The 26,276-nt window shown below is 45.7% G+C and overlaps 1 protein-coding gene across 1 annotated transcript; it reads left to right on the top strand.

The window, feature by feature from the left end:
- The first annotated feature begins 12,694 nt into the window (after window positions 1-12,694).
- On the top strand, window positions 12,695-25,667 carry GGT1 (gamma-glutamyltransferase 1). The gene is made up of 14 exons (XM_009279980.2): window positions 12,695-12,735; window positions 14,495-14,662; window positions 15,282-15,409; window positions 15,644-15,733; window positions 16,746-16,938; window positions 18,117-18,274; window positions 19,230-19,379; window positions 19,886-20,022; window positions 20,894-21,081; window positions 21,901-22,028; window positions 22,883-22,995; window positions 24,088-24,201; window positions 25,278-25,462; window positions 25,551-25,667. Exons 2-13 carry the CDS (start codon window positions 14,499-14,501, stop codon window positions 25,419-25,421), a joined length of 1,707 nt encoding a protein of 568 aa, XP_009278255.1. The 5' UTR covers window positions 12,695-12,735; window positions 14,495-14,498; the 3' UTR covers window positions 25,422-25,462; window positions 25,551-25,667.
- The last annotated feature ends 609 nt before the right edge of the window (window positions 25,668-26,276 follow it).

The following is a 26,276-nucleotide window of genomic DNA, read 5'->3' as shown; positions in this document are numbered from 1 at the left end:
TGCTCAGTTGCTGGCTGAGGTTAAACCACAACAAAGAGGTACGACATCCCCCACTGAAAATCCACTCAGTCCCCATATAGCTGTTTTGTCTGATGCTGAAGCCCTTCTAACACATCAAAGGTGGGCTTTCTGGGACCAGGGCTCTTCTCTCTATTCCAGCACAAGGTCCCAGTCCTGGACTGCATTTCTGGATCCAGCTGTCCACAACAAGCAGGAGTCAGACCATGGCTACTCCAGGAGAGGCAAAGTTATACAAACCAGCTCCATGGCAATTAAGACGCTCATCTATCTGTAGAGTCTTGATTTAGCAAAAGCAGGTGAATTTAAGCAGGTACCTACAAATTTTTTTCAGTTGGAAACTGAGCTCTTTTCCAAGTTTTGCTGAAGTCTGTGGAAACCTCTTCAGGGAATGCAGGCTTGAGTTAATTTATTATTTTGGAATCTGGGTTTTTTGTTTGTTTGTTTTTTCCCTGTCCAGACGCTCTACATAGTTACCTGCTATGGCAATAACATTAAATAAACCCTACTGCAGAGTGCCAAGGAAGTCCAAACTTCATCTGTGAAAGCTTCAATATGCATGTGAAGGATAGGTCTGACTGCAGCAGTCAGGCTAAACTGAAGAAAGCCTCTAGCCTTGAGAGTGGGCATCGTTTGTTTTTTCCCCTTTAGTTTCCCCCTTTCCTACTCTTTAGTCTTTTTTGTCCTCCTGCCTGCCTCCTTCATTCCCTCTTCCTCTGTTTTTCCCTTCCACTAGTTTTGGTTTTCTTCTTTCCCCCATGTTATTTCCTCGTCTTTCCCCCTCTCTTCCTCCAGTAGCCCTCTCCCCTCTCTTATTCCAGGATGGTGAGGTTGAAGGGAAGCCGTGTGGGACTGTGTTGCTGAGCTGATTGCTGGCTGCTGTGGGGAAAGGCAGGTCCGTTAGCTGCAAGAACACAGTCCCTTTGGTGGCCTGGCAGAAAGGCTTTGCAAAGATGAAAGGGCTTCATAAAGCTGATAAATAAATGGTACAGACTGGTGTAGGTTTTGGAAACTGTGGAGCTTGACAGAAAATTTATGAGTAAAGACTGAGTCTAGGTAATAGAAAGACAATGAATTGAGGAAAAGTGATAAAAGAAGACAGACCTTGAACAGGACAGTCACCCTTTTCTGGAAGGGAGGAGTGGAAGGTTTGCATTTATTGTCAGATAGAACTTGAAATGAGATAAGGTTTAATGAATTGGTCCTTGTTACTGTCATTATGCTCACTTTGGCATAATGAGTTGTTATAGAAAGTCATTTGAAGAGAAAATAGGAAACAAAGGTTAACATCCTTTATTATCAAAATCAAGAAAGTGCTCTTAAAAACAGAATACCGCTGAAACTGTTACTTCTTTCATGCATACATCCTTTTTATCTGGCGGAACAAGATGGCACAAGATGTAGAAATACCCTTTCAAGGAAAGCTCAGGAAATAGCTTTTTGCACTGACCCTTCTTATAACCTAAGCTATATAATCTACATATCAGTACACCTGTCATAACCGTTTTAGTATCTTATACCACTGTCTAATCATCTCTCCTTTAGATTTATCTCTCTTCTACATCTGGAATATCATTAGGATTATAATCACTTTACAAGAATCAGAATCCATTGGGATCATAACAATTTTATTAATATGCCAGCAGCATGAATCCTTGATGTAAGAAAAGTTCAACCTCAAAAGGCTTTATCAAAACTTTCCCCCTTTAAACACATCCCAGTGGTCTTTGACAAAGGTAAATTGCTGTTCCTTCTGCACAGCAGTCTACAGCGCCTCTGACCACCGAGGAGCCTTGTCAGCTGTCACACCGCAACGCTGTCCAAGTAACACTACTTCAGCTACCTTTGCGGGTAGAAGAATACAACCAGAACTGGGCCATGTGGCTGGCAAGAAAGGGTTAATAAACCTCCCCATTTACCAGTTATCTTTCATTTCACCTACCTTTGCCCTAGGGAGGAGTGTGCACCTGTGGATGATTATGGAAAACCAGACTTCATAAAATCAGAGCATGTGGATTTAGTGGGTTCCTCCTCTTTGAGCAGGTGTGTTATAGTGGAAGCAACTCTCACTGGAGGGGAGGGAGGTGCTTTGGCTGTGGACAAACATCTGCTTACTTAGATTCAGCTCTGAAAGTCAACTGTTGTGTCCCTGCTTTTAGTCGATGTGACCTATTGCATGCAAGGCAACTTTTCCAGTTCCTAAAGTACCTTTTCTCTTAAGAGTCTCCCCTAGTAATTTGTTTTCCAGGGCTTTTTCAGCAGTGATCTTTTCTTTGCATCAGTGTTTCTTATGTGGTGTTTAGCTTAAATTAGGACTGCCTGCTACCCATGCAGCTGGTACTTAACTTCCACTGGTTGCCCTAAACGTGGAAGAGTGGAGCAAGGCGTCGGAAAGGAAACTTGTTATTTAATGGGAAGCTTTACATGCTTATTAACATCTCTGTGTTACTTGGCACTCAAGATACTATTTGATGCTTATGTTCAGGTAATATTGGATTGCAACATTGCTCTGTTAGAGGGGAAAGACTTCTTTGTGGAAAAAATTGCTAACCTGCAAAGTGAGGACGTCTTGTAGCAGCTTCTATTCGAATAATGCATTAGTTAAAACATCAGGAAATTGTGACCTTGGATTGCATGTTCTGCCATAAAAAGGAGGAGTCTGAACAGTAGATGTGGTTGCGTGATCTGTGTTGTGTCAGTAGTTGTTGGTGTTGCTTCATGAAATTCCTATGGAAAAAATCGATAGGGGGTGGGGGAAGAAACAAAAACTACCCAGAAGTGCCCTCAGGTTGCCTGATGCTTTTCAGTATCTGGAAGTTCTATTACAAGAGCTGTGAAGGCGTTCCTTCATACACTGATGGATGCACTCCTTTAGAAGAAGGAACAAACGGAGATTTCACTCTGTTGCTCATGTTTCAATGTAATAGTGCATGCTAATTTTTGGAGAACGTTAAAGATGACCATGGCATGAACATCACAAATGGAAAGAGGTGGTAAGCCCTGCAGGAGGTACTTTTTTCTTTTTTTGTAATGGGTTGAGATGTTGAGATTAACAAGGCAGCGATGCACCTGCATTAACCATGGTATTTCTGTTTGAGGTGTGGCTTTGCTGCTTAAAACATGCAAGGCTGAGTTATAACAGGACAATCTATGAGATTAATGCCTAGACAGAGATACTTAGCAGTTCCCAAAGACTATGTACAACTGAAATGAAGTAGTTGTGCACAGCAAGCTAGTCACCTATCAGAACCAGAAACACTAACATCAGGTTTCGTAACTTTCTCTGACCCCATCCTCAACTCTACTTGTGCATAAGTGAAAGAGTAACTTGCTGAGGAGCATCCAACTGGTTCCAGCTCTGTGCTGGTAAGAACATGCCACAGATGAGACTGCATTGCCCTTGAAGAAGGACATAGGAACGTGCTTAATTTTGGTGGCTTGCTGTTACAAAACTTGCCTTTCAGCAGTGGGGGCGAAGAGTAACAGTTGGATAATTATGATTTAGAACAGGGGTTTGTTACAGCTAGCAGCCTTTCCCTGTCACCTTACACCCTCTAAGACAAACGTGGTGACAGGGAGACACTCTTCTGACTTAGACCTTCTTCAGGGACATAGTTTTATAGTTCTAAAGTTGCTATTAAGCATAAAACCTGGTACCATCACACCTATGGGGTTAGTAAATTAAAAGGGTTCAGTTCAGTAGATTGCACCTTAAACGCCCCTATAAAATACTCATCATTTAATATTAAAGGTGTGACAGACTGAAATTGTAGTTCAGTTTGTTTGGGGCAGAGAGCAGGTATCTTTCCACACTGTTTTTTCAGAGGAAAGTTGTTTTGGAACAGCTCCTGTCACAATCTTTTCTGTGGAGCATCATGGGTCTCGCATCAATAAATTAGATACAAATTAGATATGGTGAGAGTGGTATGTGTTACTAACTGAATATGGCCTGGAATCTGAATATGTACTTTAGACTGGCCAGTAGAAACAGCAGATACATCAAATCCTTCTGAGCCTGCAGACTATTTCCAGAAAGCTTCCATTTTCATCCAAGATCTCTTGGACAATAGCAATATAATTGAAGGGACCTGCCCTCTCAATGCAATGTCTTGAAAGGGGTATTTGAAAGTCCTCTTTGAAAGATGGGCACAGGATAAATCCCTTCCAAATATCTCAATGCTGGAATGCTCATGTTTTATAATACTGATTTTACCAAATGTGAATGTTAAACAGAACTCCATTTTGTTGCTATTGCAGAAAAGAAGATGTATTTTTAAGCAGAGGAAATATGGCTCATGTTCCCAAAAACTTTTACTCTTGGAGCTAGGCCAAACTTTGTTAATGAGTCATTGTAGTATAGCTACCATCCTTCTGAAGTAAGTAAAGATCTAGTGTGTCAAAGGTTGGAGTGGGGCAGAGGGACTGGACAGGTTTGGAACTGAGATATTAACCACTTGGCTGATCCTGGTAGGTCAAAAGATAGCATCTAGCAGTGCTGACTGGCATCCAGGCAGACTTTGCTTCATCCTGCGTTTGCAGGACAGCCTGCTGGCTAAAAATCAGGCTTAGGACATGTGGGCTTGAATCTTTGCTGTGCCCAAGTTTCAGGCAAGCTGTGATTTGCTTGTGCTGCATTCTGGATGGGCATTCAGCTCTTGTGTTCAAAGCTGGGTCTGAGGTTTCTAGCAAGCCATGGACAGCAGCAGTGGCATAAGCTTTAGTAGCTGAGTCCTTGGAGTCCAAAGACAGTTCATGCAGCTCATCACCTTGAATCTGGGTTGCTACTGGGGTTTATGCTACACTGTTCAACGGCAGGTGAGCTGCAACCTTTGAGCTGCAACTGTGCTTCTAGACTTGGCACAAGCAGACATGTAGGATTGTTGCTTATAAGCTTTAGTGAGGTTTAGTGATGGAGGGCAGGTTTTTCCATCCCTACCTTCCTGCTCTGTGATCTTCCCTGCCAGAGGGTGCTGCCATGGGAGCAGGGGTGGCAGAACAGGCGCTGCATCTTCTCATTGCAGCTGGAGTATTAATCCGAACTAAAACCAATGACAATTTAAGGTAGTGTGTAGCCGTGACTGCTGAAGAACAGATATGTGAGCTGATTAGGTGCCCTTGCATTGCAGGCAGTCGCTCACACCTGGCAGGGAGGTTATTCCCACCAAATGTAATCACAGCTGAATCTGTCAGTGTCTGGGTTTAAGCTGCAAGGTACAGACACACTTAAAATCCCATGTCTTTTTGAACCACAAGGGTGCCAGTTGGTTAGGCAAGAGGGGTGTGAGGGTGCATGACCACGTGGAGATGGGAGCACTTCTGCTTAAGATGACCACATATTTGCTCAGTTGCTTAATCAGAACTTAAGAGCTAGTGATGAGGTGTGGGAAAACTCACATTTGCACCATGTAGTAACTGAGTCCAAGAACATAGAATGATTCTGCTGGTGATACACAACTTTGTGGATGCTAAAATATGCATTTTAAAAGGTGTGGGTTCTTGACTCTTCACCTAGTCAATGATTACTTATGCATTCCTCTGGTACTGTGAATTCAAACATAATGAGTTTCAATGGGTTAATCTCCTTGAGCAGAGCAGTACAAATATCAAATAGTATGGTATGCTTCGGAGAACTTTTAAGGGAAGATAAGTGGTTACTGCTACTGCTACAAGGATGTATTGTCCCTAGAAAGGGGATCACTGCTTGAGAAAGGATATTCAGAGGATATCGGTACATAAAGATCTGTGCAAAAGGACAGCACGGACTTGCAAATACTCTCGAGAGGTAAGGGGGAATTAGAAATTACCTTCATTAAGCCATTCCCCTTGGCCTGGAAGTGCTGTGTGGGATTTCTTATTCAACAGAGTATGGGACAATGTGACTTTTTTTAATATATCAGATGAAAGCTTGCCAAAAGAGAATGATAGGACCTGACTAACCAGTCTGAATAAGCTCAAGTCTAATAAACAGCTTCTAGTTTAATGGCAGAAGAGCATCTGAAAACATCTTTTGCAACAGCTGGGAGAATAGAACTAGTTTAATGAAACATTTTGATTTTAAATTTGGAGTGAATGTAACAGTGATGTTCTGAATGAGTTTATAAAACCTTATTTCAATAACTTGCATTTCTGAGATTGAGTTGAATAAGCTCAAGTCTAATAAACAGCTCCTAGTTTAATGGCAGAAGAGCATCACATCACATCTTTTGCAACAGCTGGGAGAATAGAACTATTTTAATATTTTGATTTCTGGGAGGTCCCCAACTAGAAAAAGCTGTGAAAACAAATGGGGTGTTTTGCACATTCCACCTTTGCCAGTTCTTGATTTCTGGGAGGTCCCCAACTAGAAAACGCTGTGAAAACCAAAACAAATGGGGTGTTTTGCACTTATTCCACCTTTCTGCCTTTTTTCACTTCATAGTTTATGCTGAAGTGTCTTAAAATAAAAAATGTTGGATTTGACACTAAAATTTCTGCAGGAAAACATGAAAGTTTTTTGGGGAAAAAAGTTGCTTCAAGAGGAAATTATTGTCCCTTTCTCAGTGAACTCCGATTTTACTCTACATTGGACAGAATACTACATGCCATTAGGCTTCAGAAAATCTAATGACTGTGGAGGAGTTGCAAATCTTGCTTACAATAGCTCTTTTTGTGAATAGCATACCTGAAAACCAGCTGGAACAGCCTGCTTTATTCAGGGACTTTTTGCTCAGTTCTGTTCAGTGTGGATTACCTCTGGCTTGACATCACAGCAATAAGTAGGGACCACGGATCTACGCTGAGGCCTTTCTCCTTAAAATTGATCTGTATGCACATGAGCCCTTAATGCCAGGCTAAACAAAGAGGTGCTAAAGGCTTTTAACCTGCATTTGAGGGGAGGGAGGCAGCAAGTCACACAGGGCGCAGGCCAGCTGGACAGGAACTGACATGGAGGCACTAGCTATGAGGAAGGCTTTTACCTGAGTTGAATGGAGTTACTGTGTTTCCCCAGGGACTGCTCTGTCCCCCTGCTCCAGGTAGGACCAGTGTCTAGATCTGAATTTGGAAGCCTCTTTGGGCTTGGCTGAACTCTGCTTTAGTTCCCTTGTCACTGGTGGAGATGAAGACTGCATAAGACTTCAACTTAAATATCTCATGTTGGATAAGTACAAGAACTTCATAGTTTTAAGTTCCAGCTTAATACCAGAACATAACTCCTGTCTCATTGTGTGGCCTAGAATTGGCTAGACTTAAAAAATCTGCTCATTTTGAATTCCAGATCTTCAATATTTGAGTCACAGTTTTCTACAGAAATCTGTGTAAGACTTGAACTGGGAATGATTTCCTTAGATACAAGAGGTGGCTGTTAATAACTTGTTTAAAGTCTCTAGAAGGCATCGTGTGGACAAGGTAGAAATAGTTATGGAAAAAATGCCTGCTAGTCACCATGAAGATCAGTACCTGATAGGAGATTCTGTCTGCCTGCGTCGTTGGTAGGAGAACCAGAATCCTGATCAGAGGCATCCTGGTGACTGCTACTGTAAGTCATAGTAAAAGGCCTGAGGGGAAAAGGTATTTAGCACACGAACTTGTAGATCAGAATCTCAAATGGCTTAAGTTCATGTCTTCTTGCAATAACTGCAGGGCAAGGCTGCATGGGAAGGCCTATATGGGACCAGACGTTTGTGTCAGATTACAGGACAGAAGGCACAGGGAAACAAACCCTTTTCTTTTGGGACTGTTCTCAAAAGGAGAGTGCTCAGGAAGTTTATGTCTCTCCTAACAAAGCCATAGAACAGCAGGTGTGAACATGTCACTAACAAAGTTACAGTTTTCTGCCATTTGGGCTAGCACAAACCTTTTAGTGGGTAGAAATATGGCATCTGAGCCATTCCAGTTCAGTCCAAGAGTAAAGGTATGTACAGCCTGCACCAGCTCACCCACTGCTACTTGGGGAGTATTTGTGGTGAGATGCAAAGACCCCATTGCAATTGGAGAGCTCTAACCTGGTAGGCAGGAAGCAGGTTTGATGTTACAACTATGTTTGTAATCTTTACACGGTCCTTGTTGTGTAAGGTGTTTATTCCCTGGCCTTTCAGTAATTATGGCGTATATTAGCCTGCCAGAACCTAAGCACTGTAAATTGTGTAATGAAGGAGTGGTTGATGGGGAATGGGCAACCTAAGCTTTCAATTTGGTGTGTGAGAAGGCATAACATGCCCTAGAAGGCATAACAACCAGTTTTAGTAGGAAAGGGGAAAAGACCATACTTAGTTGGCCAGAGTCATACTAAATCTTACAGAACGGCTGGGAAACAGGTATAGAAGCAAAGTACAAAATGGATAACTCAGAACAGCAAACAAATCTTGGAAACTTTTCTCCCTTTGGAAGTGGAAGGAACAGCTGAACTCACCAGAAATAGCCATGGACAGTCCCAGTGTACTTTCTGTGTTGGTTTTGTCCTAATTTTCTTCAGTGCAAGCTCCCTTGGAGCAGATAACCCCAGCTAATTAGCTGCTCAGAGACTGAGGACCTTGGATATTCCTGCAGATGAAAGCAGAAGTTGCTGGCAGTTGTCCTTACTGACAACTGAGGGAATGCGTGGTTAGCCCAGTTATACCTGAGGATTTAAACTGTCTTCTGGCTAATTGGGTGTGCACACAGACTCTTAGTGCAAGGGCTTCCCTCAGATGAAGGAATAATTTGTTTTTTTCATTACACTAACTCTCAGTGAGCTCCCAGTGAGAAAGGAAAGCAAGGAGATAATGGCGTGGGGAACCAGCACCAGCCTGGTGGTTGACAAGGACCCCCCCCACCAGCCATTAGCACAAGGATGGATATAACTCCTCCTTCACCTCTGAATGTGGCCTGGCCCCCTGGCAGGATGCTGGGAACAGCCCTTGGGAATAAGTAGACTGTCCTGTCAAACAGTACTTACACCTGTAGCAAGACAGGATGTCAGAGTGATCGATTCTGCATACCGGATCCTGAAGTATGGTGTCAGCGCAAGTAGCTGTCTTACAGTCTTATATACACTTTAGAGATGGCTCCACCTGTGTGATCAGTTGCAGGCACCTTCGTTAGGTTGCCACACAATGCTGGAGCACTAATGGGACATTTGTGTGAACAGCCCTTGGGCCTCTGTTATCAACCTGGTTGCACTCTTTCGAGGCCTCTGTTGGCTTATACTCCTGGGGGCCCTGTGGCAATCTCGCGACTGTTCACTTTACATACGTTCTCGCTCAAAAGTCACTGACAGTTCACTCTACACAACAGTAGAGTGTGAAAATGTTATTTCAACTGCTTGTTATTAATTATTTAAATATGGCAATGTTACTGATACGGATTAGACTTTGAGTTTTATCAGAAGAGCATAGCCTATGTCCTGTGACAAGATTCAAGATGTCCAGTCTATCCTTGCATAACGTGTGCTGCCTGGGGAAAGTAAGGACGAATGTCTCAAAGCTAATGGCCAAGTATTGGCTACTGGGCTGGGGGTGGGAGTACAAGGAACTCTTAGTAGTGGGTGCTGAGGTATGCAGCTGTTGTAAGATGGGTTTAAAGCAGAAGCCTGTTTGGTTAAAGTTTGTGGTTAAAGTTTTAGGCGTTGTCAGTGGATGCTTTCTTCACTACTTCATTTAAGAACAAGGCAGTGCCTGACCATACCTGGACTCCTTTGTCATCCTGTGGTATCCCACTGTTCCCTCTCCCCTGCTTTCCGGCTGGTACATCTCCTCTTTCTCCTCTTTCAGTTCTCCTGGCGCTTTCCCTGACCATAGCAGGTTCCTCATCTCTACAGCGCGCCCCAGCCCTCTTGGCAGAGATATCAGACCCTGTATCCCCTGCCTGACACTAGCTAGCCTGTTGCACTGGGGTTCTTTTAATTAAAAAAGTGTCATGTTTAAATAATGTTGTGAATGTTGTGACACATCTGAATACAGCTCAATGGGATTGCTTGTACAAGCATAACTCTGCTACTTGCTGGTCCTCCCCCTCTCTTAATATAAATTAAGACAGACTGTCAGGCTACATTTTAAATTCCATGGCTAGGACTGGTTGTTGGACCTTTATAACAGTGAGAAATAATCATATTGCTTTTAATGGTTTTATAGCCCCTCTCTCCTGGAGACCTATTGCTGCTGCCAAGCAGTGCTGTGTGACTGAAGTGCTAGCCAAGCCTCCTAACAACTAGATTTGGCGAAGATCTGGAGGTTAAAGCCAGCCTCTGCAGACAATAACTGGGGAGCCAGCTCAGGTGGCAGCCCCCAGCTGCTGCTCCACTCCCAACAATAAATCATAGTGGGGACTCAACTTCAGAGCTGAGGCTCAAAAAGACTTGGTGAGACCACGACAGAGCTTATGGGAGTTCAGCTGGTGGTTAAGGTAGAGAGGATTATTCTCAGCTGGGTTTGCTCTCTGTACTGTTGCAGAAGAGAAAGCTGCAGATCTTTAGCTTGTACATCATCTCGTACTCAGCTCCTGCAGTGTGCCTACCCACGGCACAGGGCAAGTATGAAGAGGTGGGTTAGAGAATGGGATACCTACAGGCTCCTGATCCATCTCCCAGTTGCTGTACGGCAAACAAAATGCTTGTTCAGCTCTCTGCTGTGCCACAGTTAGGAAGGCAGTAAGGACTGTGCAAGGGATGCTTTCCTCTAGGGTCAGGCCTGAAATAGGTTAAGGAGCTTGTCCTGGTTTCGGCAGGGATAGAGTTAATTTCCTTCCTAGTAGCTGGTACAGTGCTGTGTTTTGGATTTAGGGTGAGAACAATGTTGATAACACACCAATGTTTTAGTTGTTGCTAGGTAGTGTTTACACTAGTCAAGGACTTTTCAGCTTCCCATGCTCTACCAACTGAGAAGGCTGGAGGTGCACAAGAAGCTGGGAGGGGGCACAGCCAGGACAGCTGACCCCAACTGGCCAAAGGGATATTCCATACCATGGGACGTCATGCTCAGTATATAAACCTGGGGGAAGAAGGAGGAAGGGGGGGACGTTTGGAGTGATGGCATTTGTCTTCCCAAGTAACCGTTACGCGTGATGGAGCCCTGCTTTCCTGGAGATGGCTGAACACCTGCCTGCCCATGGGAAGGAGTGAATGAATTCCTTGTTTTGCTTTGCTTGCATGCGTGGCTTTTGCTTTACCTATTAAACTGTCTTTATCTCAACCCACGAGTTTTTCTCACTTTTACCCTTCCGATTCTCTCCCCCATCCCACCGGGGGGAGTGAGCGAGCGGCTGCGTGGTGCTTAATTGCTGACTGAGATTAAACCACGACAGAGCTTATGGGAGTTCAGCTGGCGGTTAAGGTAGAGAGGATTATTCTTAGCTGAGTTTGCTCTCTGTACTGTTGCAGAAGAGAAAGCTGCAGATCTTTAGCTCGTACATCTGCTTCTTCCCTAACAGGATCAATCTGACAGATTGCACAGATGCACTTTTATTAAGAGCATTCACTTCTTCTGGCCCCACTTGGGTGCCAGAGGCCCAGCCCAGAGGGCAATGTGGTACCACAATGCAGTGCAGGAGCAGTGCCCAGCAATCAGTATTTCTTCTTCATGGCAGTCTGTGTGCTTGTCCGTACCCTGGGGGCAGATGCGTGTCTTATCCTCTCCCCGGGGGCTGGTGGCAGGCTGGGAGCTGCGCCTGAGGCTTATGAAGTGGGCTGGAGGGCCCTTTTCAAGGTATGTGCACTTACTGGGCAGCTGGGCACTCAGCATGGAGCTCTTATGGGTCTAGGAGATGCTCACGAGTGTCATCCGAATCCAGAGAGGAGGTGAAAGAGGAGAGCAGAGGTACCACCTGAGGTTTCCCCTTCTCCTCTCTTGCTCTCAGAATAACTTGCCTGACAAGGCAGTAAATCTTTACAGAAGCCCAGCAGTGAGGCAAGTAGTCGTGGAGGAGAACTGCACAGCCCCAGCCAGGAGCCTATGGGTTAACACACCAGCTACGGGGCTTGAGTCACTCCAGGCTTGCAGGACAGCCCAGCATAGAGCAGCCTTCAGATGAAACAAAGTACCTTCTGCCTAGCTGGGGCACAGATAAAAGATCCCATGGCATTTCTTGTGAAGCCTGGAGGAGACTGCCAGTGCTGAAGCTGAACTCTCTCTGCCAACAAACAAAACTGTCTTTAAACTCTGAGGCTGTGTGTGAGCTATTGTTGGGGACATAATGGCTTCTCTGTTTCCCTGCACAGTCATTGCTCTGCAAACACGCCACTGGTCTCTTTTAAAAGTAGTTGAGTGTAAATCAGGTTCTAGAACCTGGAAGGAGGTTTCATCCATTTACCTATTACTGCCCTTGGTTGACATTTGTTTACAGAACGGCACATACAGTAGATTTACACCCTGGTTTGAGCTGCTTTACTTGGAGATGAACATCTTTAGTGCTTAGACTGAGACTCACAGATACAGGGCTTGGATAGCAAATATATATCTCCTAATTTAAATAACAGGAGTGGGGGTGAGGTTGAGGGGGCAGTGCTTGCTAATCTCCTCCCTCTGAGAAATTTTTTGGTTTGGCTGGCCTGGCCTGTTTCCTCTAGTTAGCTCAGTGCTGGCACACTCACTGCTCCCTAATCCTGCGTGTGCTGCTGCTGCAAGACACCAAGTGCTGCTCTGACTGCTGGAGTTTGCTCTACTTTGGGCTGTTGAACATCCACAGAGGGTGGGGTTGGTGGATCCACCCTTCACGCACAGTGCCATGGATTGGCTTGTCTCTGAGGCTGGCAGATGCGTTGGTAAGGTAAAGGGCATCTTGGCTATTGTGCAAGTACAGTAGTCACGGTGAAAACCCAAAGCTGCACTACATAGGGGGAGGTTGGTCCCTGAAGGCAATATGATGAATTTAGGTCTTTTTTGCTGGAACAATCCTGTAATGGGAAAGGAAATGGGTCAGAGAGTAGCTGTTCAAGTTCTATTTCATGAATTGTCAGTCCCAACAAGGTGACAGTGACTCTCCATCACCTCAATAGCTCTTGACTCATCCTGGTGTGTATCTGGAATATGCTTGCCAGAGAGCTTCTTGGTGTCCTATGCTTGCTCACAGATGAACAGTAACCCTGTGCACCCCAAGAGCAGCTGTGTGCAGGACTGGGAAACATGGAGACATGGCACTGGCCATCACCCTCTAGAAGTGGCAGGCTCATTGGAAAGGTGCTCTGGCCAAGGGCCCTGAACAGGAGGTGGTGCTGTGCTCACACTGGGGTGTGCCAAATAATTTTGGCCAAGGTTGCTTGCTAATGACTAAGATGTGTTTTGCACTGGTCATTGACAACCTTCTGGACAGAGGCTCCTTCACAGACATGGTATTTAAAAGCAGATTATATGAAGTTAATTTTTTTTTACAGTTTTTTTCTCTGAAGATGATGTGAGTCATGACTAACACCAATTATGTTCTGCTCCTTGGATTTCCCTTCTCACCTATGAATCCACTGCTTTTTTGGTGTGTGAGGTTACCTACCTGCTATCAGATAGGTTCTTACCCAAGTGATAGTTGCTGGTTTGGGGCCTTTTCATTGCTGGTACTGTAACACTTCAGAGCTGTTACCAAAGGGCTTCCAGGAGTCCCTGGGGCGCTCACTGAAGATCACTCTGCAAATAGGATGGCAGTAATGGGTAAAGGGGAAGCTGGTAAAAGCTTTGGAGTTGTTAGAACGGTTGTTCTGCACAGAGGTGGCAGGGGCATAGAGAAATGGTAGCAGCAGGCTCCACAGAAAAGGTCTTGATATGAATCTGGGTGAGGAAATATTTGGGAGACCTTTTCTGTGAGAGGTTCAGGGGAGGAGGAAGCTGTTTGCTGCCCACAGCTCAGAACTCATGGAAACCTGCTAAAAAGCAAGGGTTGGAAAGATGGGAAGAAGTCCTATATACTTATATACTCACCGTGTGTCTATGAAGTAGGGAGGAGGAGGTCAACACAGATGGCTGCTCACCTGGCAAAGCCAGCCTGCCTCCAGAGCGTGGGCAGGATCCAGTCCTTGACTCCATCACATTACAAAGGAGGCAAAGGGCCTACCAGCGTGTGTTGGAGGAGGGAATCTGGTAAAAAGTCTCTGACTGGTATTGCTGAGTTGATTTGGGAACTAGGTCAAATCCAGTCTGACACTGGGCCCCTGTCCTCCCAAGCAGAGCAGTAACTTAAATGCTTGCTAAGCATCTAAAATCCTCAGAGTGTAAAGTCACAAAGAGCAATTGGTTGTCTTGTTGCCACTGAAAGGTAACAGTAGCCGGACATCTTGAACATCCCTTCCTCTCTTGATATTCTACTTCACTTCAAAACAGAACATGACCCTGATGTAACTGTGAAGGCTCACACCACCCCTGGGCACTCCTTCCCAAACGGTCCTTTCATGTGCAGAACTGTCAGCTGCTGGGGGTAGAGGGGGAAGCAGTGGATATGAAAGAAGGCAGATGAAAAGACTGCTCTTGTGCCTGATCATCTGCTCCGTAGTTCCCATGTGCCCCAGAAGCAGCAAGGTTGACGATCCTGTCTCTTCCCACAGGAAGATGAAGAAGCACTATGTGGTGACTGGAGTCCTGGCTGCAGCCCTGCTCGGGCTCATCTTGTTCCTGGGACTCTTCTTCGGGCTGCGCTCTGACTCAGGGGACACACACACTTATAAGAGGGCGGCTGTGGCTACCGACGCGGGGCAGTGCTCAATAATTGGAAGGTACCCACTAATTGTGCTGTGACTCTTGTTAGCTCTGACAGCTCTTGCGCAAGACAAAACTGTTGTTTCCTCGATGTCCAGGTGCAGTTGCCCAGCACAGATAATCTCTAATCTCCCTGTAGAAAGAGAAGGCCATAATAAAACCTGGGCTTTTACCATGCCTGACCAATGTTACTGCAATTTCTCAAAGACAACATAGCAGGCAGAGAGAGATGCTTTTCAAGCTCCTTTTAAAAACCATTTATCAAGCTGTCCTCCAGTTCTAGATGCAAGTGCTGCATTTCAGGCTTTTCTCAGAGAGTTGTCATTTCTCATGTGTAATAAACATGTCTGGGATGCCTGTCCCCAAACATACTTTGACACATCTTGGTGTTCTCAAGCTAGTTTGGATGTGTCTCTAATGAGGGCTGATCTGGTCTGCACCTAGACCATTAGGATGTATTCTCTAAGGTGACAGAAGTTCAAAACTTCCTATTCCTGAGGAACCTATAGACTGGGTGTGGACAAATGTGCATTAGAGAATCTGTCATAGCTGCTCTGACGAGATGACTCCACTGCTCACAGGTAGCTGAGACACTGTAACATGTCACCATACGATGCCTTCTCTTCTGCTGCACAGGAACATCCTTCAGCAAGGTGGATCAGCAGTGGATGCTGCGATTGCAGCTCTGCTTTGTGTAGGACTCATGAATGCTCACAGCATGGGCATTGGAGGGGGCCTCTTCTTTACCATCTACAGCAGCACAGGTAAGGGACAGGGCCATACACATCTGGAACAGTTGGAGAACTGTTTATCTAAAGCAGGTGATTTATCCTACCTGAGTGAAGGTAAAAGACTCTCTCACAACCTCTGGGGGAACATGCTGTCCTCAAAATAATTGCCAAGAAACTGGCTCACATTGATCAGACTTCTTCAGCAGAGACCATGCCTGTGTGTTTAGCTCTGGACTCAACATCATCTTCCTTGCTCTGTCGTTAAAGGAAAAGTGGAAATCATTAATGCAAGAGAGGTGGCTCCAAAAAGAGCATCGGAGGACATGTTTGGGAACGACACACAGCGCTCTCTGAAAGGTATGGCAAAGGCTGTTTCACTGCTCTGGGGGGACCGCATAGCTCCAACATTAGCTGCTACTGACATTTCTGAATTAAGAACATTTCTTATGGTTAGGTTTGTGCATATCTACAGGATTTCTCACCTAGAAATGTCCTCTACTTTACACAATCTGCAAACTCTGTCCTGACAAGGAAGCTAAAAATGATGTCCTTCAAACTAGTCGGTCACCTCAGCACTTTCTGCTTTTCACTTCATGAAAATGCAGGTGAATCCAAAGCCCTGAGTATGACCTGTTCCATATCTGCCATCTTTCCTTTCCACCTCTTTGAATAAATCTTTGTGGATCAACTTAGTTCTTGTCAGTTCAAGTGTCCTCCCTAAATACTTTTTGTGGTGGCTTCAACTAATGGTTCAGGGGCTCCAGAGAAGTAGTAATTTCAAGGAAGTATTTTCTAATCAAAAATAGAAAGAAATACTAACTAGTTCTCTTCATGGTCACTCCTGTAACCAAGGAGGAACAGCACGTTGGAGGGGGTTTGAGAAGTGTGTTGAACTTCTGGGAGATGCCAATAAAAACAGGATTGAAGCAAACTGCTGCATCACTGTGCAATGTAGTAATCAATCTATTGCAATTGAGTTACAATGCTGCAACAAAGTTTTTGGCTTATGTACACAGCCTGTGTCCTCTTACTGTAGTGTGTTCTCCTCTGAAGGATTGGAAACTGCAGGCAGCTATGATAGCTTCTGTGTTCTGAGCAGCTTTTCTCTGCTACAGAGCCTACTGAGGGGAAATGACCCAAAAACTTGAGTTACCAGCAAGATAAAGTTGTTTCAACAGTCCAGAATATGTAGGCATAAATGTCAGACAGAATAATTCTGTTAGCATCGTATGCATAAGCTGAGCTGGTCATAGTATATGTAATCCCTGCCTAAAAACAGGGCTGGCAGAGAAGCCTGCTATACCTCCTACTCCATTAATAGCTTTCTCTTCTTGCTGTGGAAGACTAATACATTCCTTATCTGCTCCAGGAGGACTGTCCATCGCTGTTCCAGGAGAAATCCGTGGGTATGAACTGGCTCACAAACGTCATGGCAAACTGGCCTGGAAAGACCTGTTTCTGCCCAGCATTAAGTTGGCAAGAGAAGGATTCCCTGTTGGGAAAGGCCTTGCAGCAGCCATCAAATCAAGAGAGGAGTCAATTGAAAGCAATCCCTCACTGTGGTAGGTAGAGCAGTTGCTGTTCTGTGCAGAGAAATTTGGGGTAACTGCATCCTAGCTGAAAAGTCTCTGTGTTCGTGTAATGTATTGTCTGTGAGGAGTGTGCCTCCCCTCCAGTGACTGTACTCACTGTACCTGCTGCTGTTATTCCAGCTACCTGAAGGTGCTAAATCATGTGGCCAATTTTAGGAATGTTCAGTCCTGACCTTTAAAGGGAGATAAATTCTGCTCTTAAAGTCCATTTGTCTGAGCAAAGGTGGAATTAGAGTACATGCTGGGATAAATCTGTCAGATGGCAATGTATTTTCTGAATCCCCAGCTTTTCCTCATGCTGTAAGTGCACTAAACTAATCTTACCTGCATTTGGGGCAATTGCAGAGTCTCCTTGAACATCTCATCTGCTGTCAGGCAGTGAGAATTTGGGTCATCTCTTACTCTGCAGTCAGCCTTCCTCGAGCAATGCCTCTGACCATCCACTTCCAGCAATGACTGTGAACACGAAGGGTTTTAAATGCTCCTCTACTTCCTCTTACAGTCAAACCCTTGGTGTCTATGTCCAGCCCTACTGGAGATCATGCTTAATCCTCTCTTTTCCTTAAAATCTCTGCTAGCTGCAGGTTGGTTTCCAATCCAATTGGGATGTACAGCCTGGGCCTATCTCCTGTACTTCCATCTGGCGGGTCCACAGCAGCACATTCATGATCCATGATGAGGGAGCTAGAGTGGAAACTGTCTACCTCAAAGTGCTCTGACAAACAGGGATCGAAACGCATTCTCCTGGACTCACTGGAAGCTTTGAGCCTCATAGCTTCATAGTCTGTGCTCTGAACAGAACTGCTTGAGTTCAAGGACTATGGCCCCTCCTGGGCATCTTGAGGCAGTTGTTGGCCCCTTGGGCAGGTAGGGAGGGCGGCCTGCCTTGGTGAAAAAGATCGACATTCCCTCCTGCAGGCTTCACTGAGCAAATTCTGAGCAATGTGGAATCCCAGGTCAGAAACCACTGTTCACTTTTATGTCCCAGTGCAAGATATCAGGACCCCTGGGGCATGGCTCAGGCAGTTTCTCTTCTCTCCAAGAAGCCTCTAGCATGAACACTCAAATACTGTGTCAGCTGGTACAGGTACACATAGTTTTGAACTTGTCTCTCAGATCTGATCTTCTCAATCTCCTTTCTCTGTTAGCGAAGTGTTCTGCAGAGGAGGGAAAATTCTGCATGAGGGCGATATCATCAAGATGCCTAAACTAGCCAACACATACGAGACTATAGCCAGTGAAGGAGCAGATGCCTTTTACACAGGAAGCCTGGCAAAACAGATCATCGATGACATCCGCAGTGTAGGTGAGAAACAGGACATCTGTCCAAAACAGCATGAGTGACCTGACTGCTGCGGCTCAGCATCCAGGGAGGAGCTGGTGACCTGCAGAAGCCTTGGAAGCGGGTCAAGCCTGCCGCCTGAAATGCCGCCTCTGAGATCTGTGGCAACAGGACACCCAAGAGAAGCCATTAGCGCTTTAATGGATGCATTTGAAACTCAGTCAGAAATGGATAGTATATACTGTGCATTTCTGTACCATATAGTCTAGCAAGTCTATGCATTTCTGGATATAGCTTAGTAGATACATGCTCTTTACAGAGCCTGAATCCAACAAGTTTCTACCTAAAACATTACATACATGGTCCTGTAAGCTCTGAGCTTGTTTAATCTCTCGATGCCGCTAGATGGTGGTAGTATCCTATCCTTACTAGCTAGCATTGGCTAGCTTCAGTCAACCTCATATTTACTGGCTTTATTTGTGATGGTTAATTACTGTCTTCCCCCTTCTGATAAGAAAGGCAATGGAACATACAAATTATTCTGCTTGTGGGGCAGCACAAAGCATCTGCACCCAAAAGCTGCATCATCCTTCTGTAAACAGGACTCTTAATGACGTTTTGTTACCTGACGTTGCTGGTGTCCTTTTTTTAAAAAAAAAAAAAAAAGGGGGAACCCCCCCCCCATTCGGGGGTTGGGGGCGAGAATCGATCTTGTGTCCTTTTTTTAAAAAAAAAAAAAAAAGGTGGAACACCAGACTTTTGGCTGCCGTAAATCAGCCCAACTTCAAGCTTAGGCTGTGAGCCTCAGCTAGATCTATCAAGGAATAAATTCATCTCCTGTGCACCCATCTTTGCTTTCTTTACCTTGCAACTTTTTGGATTTGTCTGTGTTCCCTCCTGTCCTTGCTGTGATGCATAGTGATGGAGTATTACCTCCTCTTCCCACCAGAGATCACATAAACCCACATCTCTTTTCCAGGGGGCATTGTCACATTGGATGATCTGCGGGACTACAACGCAACAGTGATTGAAGACCCCATACAGATCACACTTGGGGAGTTTACCCTCTACACGCCTAATGCCCCCCTAAGCGGCCCAGTGCTAGCCCTCATTTTCAACATACTGAAAGGTGAGAGTGCCACTGAGCAGTGCCTTACAGGCAGCAGGAGCTGGGAGAGCTCCAAAGACAACGCCTTTTTTGTTTTGGGAGCTGGGCCTCTCTTGATAGCCCTCCAGCAGGTGAGAAGTCTGAGACCTCAGGAGGGATCAGAGATGTGGAAATATTCCTCTTCTGCTGTAAACTCAGGGATGTCGCCTTCCTACTTGAAATATAGGTGCGAGAGGAAAAATATGCTCCTGATTGGGGCACTTCCCTGGTACCTGCATGGGTGGAAACTAACTTGTACTTGAGGCTTCTTTGGAAAACGTCTCTGCAAGTACAAATCCTGCTGATGACTCCCACAGTGCTCAAAACTACCAGAGCTCGTGTTCTCCATGTGGAGATTAGGACAGTCCAGTGACTGCATCTCTGTAGAGACTGGGCTTCAAGATTATACCCTTTGACACAGGTTTATTAGCAGTCCATTGACCGTGTACTTTCCTTTGTGTTCACAATCGTTTGTCTTCTGTTGCCAGGATATAATTTCTCTGCTGACAGCATCAAAACCATGGAGGAGAAAGGTCTGACTTACCACCGCATTGTGGAGGCCTTTCGCTTTGCCTACGCCAAGAGGACTTTACTGGGAGATCCAAAAATTGTCAACATCACTGAGGTACCTGGCAAAAGCCTTTTCTTTCTGCAACACCAAGGTTGACTGGAACGTGGCTTAAAGTTTTTGGGTGACTAAACTTTTTCAGAGATGCTCTGTGCCACCTGCTATTGACAGGCACTGAAATATCTCTGAATCAGAACGTGAAGTCCTATGTGACTCATGGCTGAGCTGTGAGGGATATAAATGGAGGAAATCTTCCTGCTATAAGGAAAAGCAAAATCCTCAATTCAACAGGAGCGTTTGAGTATATTTAGGGCTAACCCTCCCTGTTTTCATAGTGTTTGAAGCCTTATTCATTAGATGACATTCCCAGCATCCTTGTGGCTCTCTAACCACAGTCCTGCCTATAGTAAATGGACCAACGGATGGGAAGGGGTGAGGCAGGAACCCTGCTTTTCCCAACTTCACACTTTGTGCTTTTACTTCTGTGACTCTCCAAAAGCAGCAGGATCTGAGCTCAGCCCAGCCTGATGGACACAAATTTGCAACTTACAGAGCAATGATCAGAGCTTGCCTTGATCTAGTCCTCTCAACCCGATCCCTCTCCTCTCATCTCTGAAGCAAGTGTAACACTGCTTGCCTACACCTTACAGCAGTGTTGAGGACAGCTTTCCATAGATCTACAATAATGGATGCTGATTAACTTCCTACACAAAGGGGTGCATTGTAACAGCTGCTTCTGTGACTGCTTAAAATGCTTTTTGGTACAATGTCCATCTTTCAAGAAGGAGGAAAGCCCCTGCTGGAAAACTATAGCCTCACTGCTGGGATTTGCCACTCTTCTGTGGTCTGAAGTATTGGATATCAGCCTCATAACTACATGTCTCTTAAACTTAATCTGCTGAGTAACTGCATTGGATTTCTCTGACAGGCGATCAGAAACGTGACGTCCGAGTTCTTTGCGGATAGTCTCCGGAAGAAAATCACAGACAACACCTCCCATCCAGTTGACTACTATGAGCCAGTATATTACACTGGAGATAATGCCGGTACATCCCACCTCTCCATTGTGGCTGATGATGGCAGTGCTGTGTCCGCCACCAGCACCATCAACCAATAGTATGAGCTCAGACATTACTTCCGTGTAGGCCTTTGCCATCTTCCTAGTGGTGGTTCTGTGGTTGGTATAAAACATCACCGAACTGTCATCTCTCTAGTGGGGTAGTGATGGGTAGCACTGTTGATGGGCGCTTCTCCTGCTGAGCTTGCAGGTCAGTTCTTAACACTGAGGCCTGTGTGGTTGGGTCAGAGGACAAGATGTGTCCTCTCTCATGTTGGGTTCACCCACTAAGAAAACATTCACTGCATCTGGATCTTCTCATAAGCAGTGGTATCGCTGCCGGCTCTGATTTCCCAGGCATCTGGAAGGAATTTGAGCTAATACAGCTGGCCTGGAAGTGCAGCGTTTGGCTCCGAGTGCTGTCAGGAAGAGCTGTGTTCCACACGTACGGCCTGAAGCTGGGGGGCGAAGGTTCTTTTTGTCCATAGAAAATGTCTCCAGCTTGACACATCTAAGCAAAACCCCAGTCATTCCCAAATGTGCCAGCCTTTGAGCTATGCTGCCTCTGAACGGAGTGCAGTACTGCCCAGCTGGAAGGGGAATTAGTTATATTTAGCTGCTGTGCTGTTTTTCGCCTTGGGGTCCTTGCAGGGGAGCTATACACCAGGCCTCTGGGCTGCCTTTCCTCTTTGTGTAGCTGTGTACTCACGGTATCAACTGCTTCCTTTCCCCAAGGGGTGACAGATTGTCCTTTACAACAGGAGGGAGTGGAGATTTACTCCAATCAAATCCCAGGTTTCACATTGCAGTAATTCACCTGAAGCTCTTCCTGGATTTGCTCTGGTTTTGACATGTCTGCGCCAACTTGTTTTGTCTAGCTTTGGCTCTGATGTACGATCCAACGTGACTGGAATCATATTTAATGATGAGATGGATGACTTCAGCTCACCTTACATAATTAATGGATTTGGGATCCCTCCTTCTCCAGCAAATTTCATAGCACCAGGTAGCTGTAAACTACCTTCCTGGCTCAGTCTTTTGGCTATATCTTGCATACTAACTCTGTGGTGTCTGCAAGGTAGGCTGCAGCATGTCTGCCATCAGGCACAGATCTGGGGCTTTCTGCAGAGGACAGGGATGAAAGTGAGTCACTCGGCATCCCTGTCAAAATACATAACCAGCCTCCCCTGGTGCACCCTGAAGGGAGGAGAGACTGTCTAAAGAAAAACTCTTGTGTATGCCTCCTTCCAACAACCAGAAATCCTTTCCCAGGGAGCTCAGTACATGTGAAATGAAATGACTTGGGATTGCAAAAGATTTCTTTGAACTGATTTAAGAGGGAGGCAGCAGCAGGAGGTGACTGCAGAGTGTTAGATGGCACTGTCCAGCCCTCTCCCTGTGCTTCCTTGGGAGCTGTAGGGCAGCTTTGGATAGATCCAGTTCACGTACCTAACCCAAGCTCCACCTCTGCTTCCTGCAGACCCATCTCATTGCTGCTAAAGCAGGCTGGGATTCTGCTACCCTCCTGTTACCCCACGCTTTGGCGACCGACAGGGAAGTGAAAAGACAGGAAGGGAAGTCCCACGGTGTACGGGAGGCAGCTGTATCACAGACAGCCCTAGCTGGGACAGGACTGTGGAGGAAGGCACCTCTGTGTGAAGGACCAGGGTTAAGCTTTGCATTGCAGGAGCAAGGAGATGGGTACAGGGGATAGTGGGATCCTTGAGGGCTGAACAAGACATGTGAGCTGAGTCAGGAAAGTGGATACTGAGGCTCTGGGTTTAGGCATGGAGCAGGAGCTGGCAGTTTGTAAGCTGCAGGTGGAAAGCTGAGCCTCTGTTGCATCTGTGTCCCCAACAGGTAAACAGCCGATGTCCTCTATGTGCCCTTCCATCTTGGTGGATAAAATGAAAAAGGTCAGGATGGTGGTTGGTGCTTCTGGAGGAACAAAAATAACCACAGCAACAGCACTGGTATGTGATGATACGGGCAAACGGGGGACAAGGCTGAGGCAAAACAAGGTGGGGGAGAGGCAGTGTTTGGGGTAAGGGGCTCAAGTCTTCACCTGTGACGTGACCATAGCTGTGGCTCCCTGCTGTGGGCCGGGGGCCTGAAAGGGCAGTTCCTGCCTGGCCTTCTGAGGGCCAGACCTCCAATGCCAACTCCTGCCAGAGCTACAAAGGGTCTCTTATTAAATTACTTCCTTCAGTGACTCCAGGTCTTTTCCTTTGGCAAGTTGTTCTGACCACTTGCAGAAGATTTGTGACTTCAGTTTAGCTTTGACTTCTGTTCTCTAGATCTCCATGAATTAGTCTCCTTATCTAGTTTAGAGCCATTCCCATCCAACATCCTAAACTTTGGATGAAAGTCACACAGAGAAGCTAAATAAGAACTTAGGCCAGGCATGGCGTCAGGCCATCTGACAGGCAGGCTCTCTATGAGCTGCTGTGGCAGCCACTCAAAGACCCAGCTAGACCAAAAGTGATTGCAGGAGAAAGCTGTCTCCTGTGCCAGCACACACAGCAGTTCAGAGTACCAGGCTAGATCTTGCTTTCTGGCTGAGGTAGAGAAGTCTCCATAAAAACTGCTACAAGCAGCTTTCTAAGCCCTTGATCCTGAGGCTATTTTCACTTGCCAGCAGCTCCAACCTGCAATTTAAGCATGTAGAGATGAGGCAGGTTTAAAGAAACTGATTGTACAGTAGTGGAAAGCTGTAGCTGTATGTTTGCTGAGGTGACTGCTGTGTGTCTAAGCTAGCACGAGCTTAATCATAGCAGCATAAATCCAGCTACAATAGCTTGAAGATCTGATCCTTTTACTATGTTAATTTTAGTAACTCAGTCTTCTTGTGTGGGAATCCTCCTAAGCATATACAAGCTGACTTGCTGCAATGTACCTGTGTTTTGCTTAGCCAAGAGAGGGACTGCTGAAAGCAGCAGGAACCAGGAATTACGCTCTTTATGTGCTCTGGTGAACATCCTTCAGACATCTCTGCCTACGTTGCTACAAGGGTCAGGCCTCTTTGAAGACAAGTAACTAATGTTAAGGCTTTTTGCTTCTCATAGGTGATCATCAATTCCCTCTGGTTTGGTTATGATGTGAAGAAAGCAGTGGAAGAGCCCAGAATTCATGATCAGCTGTTTCCCAATATCACGGAGCTTGAGCAGCAAATAGAGGAGGTTTGTCTAGCTAGAGTCTGGGGTGTGCATGAACTTCTTGTATGGTGCTGGATTCCTAGTGCTGGGAAGGCATGTACTTGTGGAAAATCATGGAGCTTTGCCAAATGTTCATAGGTGAGCGGTATTGAAGCTGGCACCGTGAGTACTGGATCACAATAAGCTGTTCAAAGTGTACCTTTAGTCTCAGTTATATGGGTTTAAGGCCTAGTGCATTCAGGCATCACCTACATCTGAAACTGAGGGTATGTATCTTCTTGCAATGTTGTTTGGCTCAAAGGACTTGCAAAATAGCAAACCACATCAGGGCCCGAACCATCCAGCAGTCTAAATCCAGTGACCCTCAGGAAACTCTTGACCTATTGTGCAACCTCCCAATGAATCCTGACACACTGGTACAGAGCTAGCAAGGGAGGATGCACAGAAGGACCCGAGAACAAACTTGAAAATATTTTCACAGTAAAGGTCTCTGTACAGCACTGTCAGTCTGAGAGCTGATGGCAGGATCTGCCTTGCCCTGCATACCACTCGCCTGAGCTGCCAGCTTCATTCACCCTGAGGAATTGTACATCCCAGAGGCCTGAGACCGATGCAGTCTTTGTACATGTCTTATCCCATGTCTCTATATTAAGGAAAATGCTCTTTCATAAGGCAGTTTTCTTCATCAAACTACACAGAAGATCCTCCGTAGATAAACTTCTTATTAAGGTAACAGCTGAGATATCTGCCTGCACCAGGGAGGATGCCCTGCTCTCTCTAAGTCCTGTGTTTTCCCCCATTCCCAAACAGGATCCATCAGTTCTGGCTGTTGGTATATGAGTATCTGAGGCAGAATGCTCTGTGACCAGGAATAGTATTGATAGCCCACACTGAGCACCACAAATGCCACATCTCAATTCCACCTCTTCAAAAGCAGGGCATCCCAGAAAGCAAAGGCAAGAGGAGGAACAGCATGGAGTTTTAGGAGACCTACCAAATACAGGCACTGAATGCTTGGGTAGTCATGGAGGATGCAGGTGACAGACTATGGCACATGTGCAGTTTCTCTCCTGTTGTCCTCACTCACTTCTGCATTCCAGGGTATAGAAGAACAACTAAAGAAGAGAAAACACGATACCACGTGGGTGAGCAGCGGTGCGGTTGTGCAGGCCATTCTCAGAACAGATGAAGGATGGGCTGCAGCCTCCGATTCCCGGAAAGGTGGCTTCCCTGCAGGCTACTGACATGGATCGGCTCCTTTTTTCAGTGATCTAGTGACACTGAGGTGTGTTTGGGGGGAAGATCCTTTAGGTCTGCAACTCAGGGACTTCTCACAGGAAAGAGAACAAATTTACCTGTGGTTCTATTGACAGAGCTGGGACAGTTCTCTACAGCCATGACCGAAGTGCCTCATGCCACAGCAGTCTGCTAAGACAGGCATGTCTACCAGGACGTGCAGTACTTACTTGAAGAGTCTGTTCTGCCTTGAAGAGTTTGTTCCCTGCCTCCTCTCCATCCCATGAAGACAGATTGGGTACCCAGAGTTTCTGAAGAAGGTCCAGCTCACCCAAGCTGCAGGAAGTGTTTCCCTTGCACAGCGTCAGCTACCGGGAATGTCCCTGTCACTGCTAGAGAAGAGATTTGTTTCCTGTTGAGTAGATGGGAGTTACAGGACTCTGGGGACTGGGTTTTCTAAGTTACAAACTGATAGATCTGTGCCATAGCAGGAAGCCCAGCTCTAGACTGGGATAAGCCTTCACAAACTCACCACTCTTTCTTTTAACAAAAGATGTTTCTGCCTTTCACTTCAGTTGATTATTGGAGATGAGTGGGTAAATGGGGAAGTGGCTTCAAACTTTTTTATATTTCTGTTGAGAAGGTCTAAAGGGAAGATGCTACCTGTAAAACTCTGAGCACAACTAAAATAAATAAATATGGAGTCACACATTTTTCTTGCCTGCACAGTTGCTACTGCCAAAAGGGATGGTGAGAGTCTGCAGGAAAGAAGCTCTCCAGAGATTTTTCTCTTTTGTTCACTCCTTTGATGAAGCTATGAGTAAAAAAAAAAACTTAAATATCCAAAACAAGCTTGGTTTTTT

The sequence above is a fragment of the Aptenodytes forsteri genome, unplaced genomic scaffold, assembly GCF_000699145.1.
Source record: "Aptenodytes forsteri isolate BGI_AS27 unplaced genomic scaffold, ASM69914v1 Scaffold323, whole genome shotgun sequence".
Classification (NCBI taxonomy): Eukaryota; Metazoa; Chordata; class Aves; order Sphenisciformes; family Spheniscidae; genus Aptenodytes; species Aptenodytes forsteri.
This window is presented reverse-complemented; position numbering and strand designations above follow the sequence as displayed.

What these genes read in the sequence shown, in the direction of transcription:
- GGT1 (XM_009279980.2), top strand. Translation starts at nt 14,499, where the DNA reads ATGAAGAAGCACTATGTGGTGACTGGAGTCCTGGCTGCAGCCCTGCTC. An exon ending in CAGTGCTCAATAATTGGAAG is followed by an intron (nt 14,663 to 15,281) that starts GTACCCACTAAT and finishes TCTGCTGCACAG; the next exon opens with GAACATCCTTCAGCAAGGTG. An exon ending in CATTTTCAACATACTGAAAG is followed by an intron (nt 19,380 to 19,885) that starts GTGAGAGTGCCA and finishes TTCTGTTGCCAG; the next exon opens with GATATAATTTCTCTGCTGAC.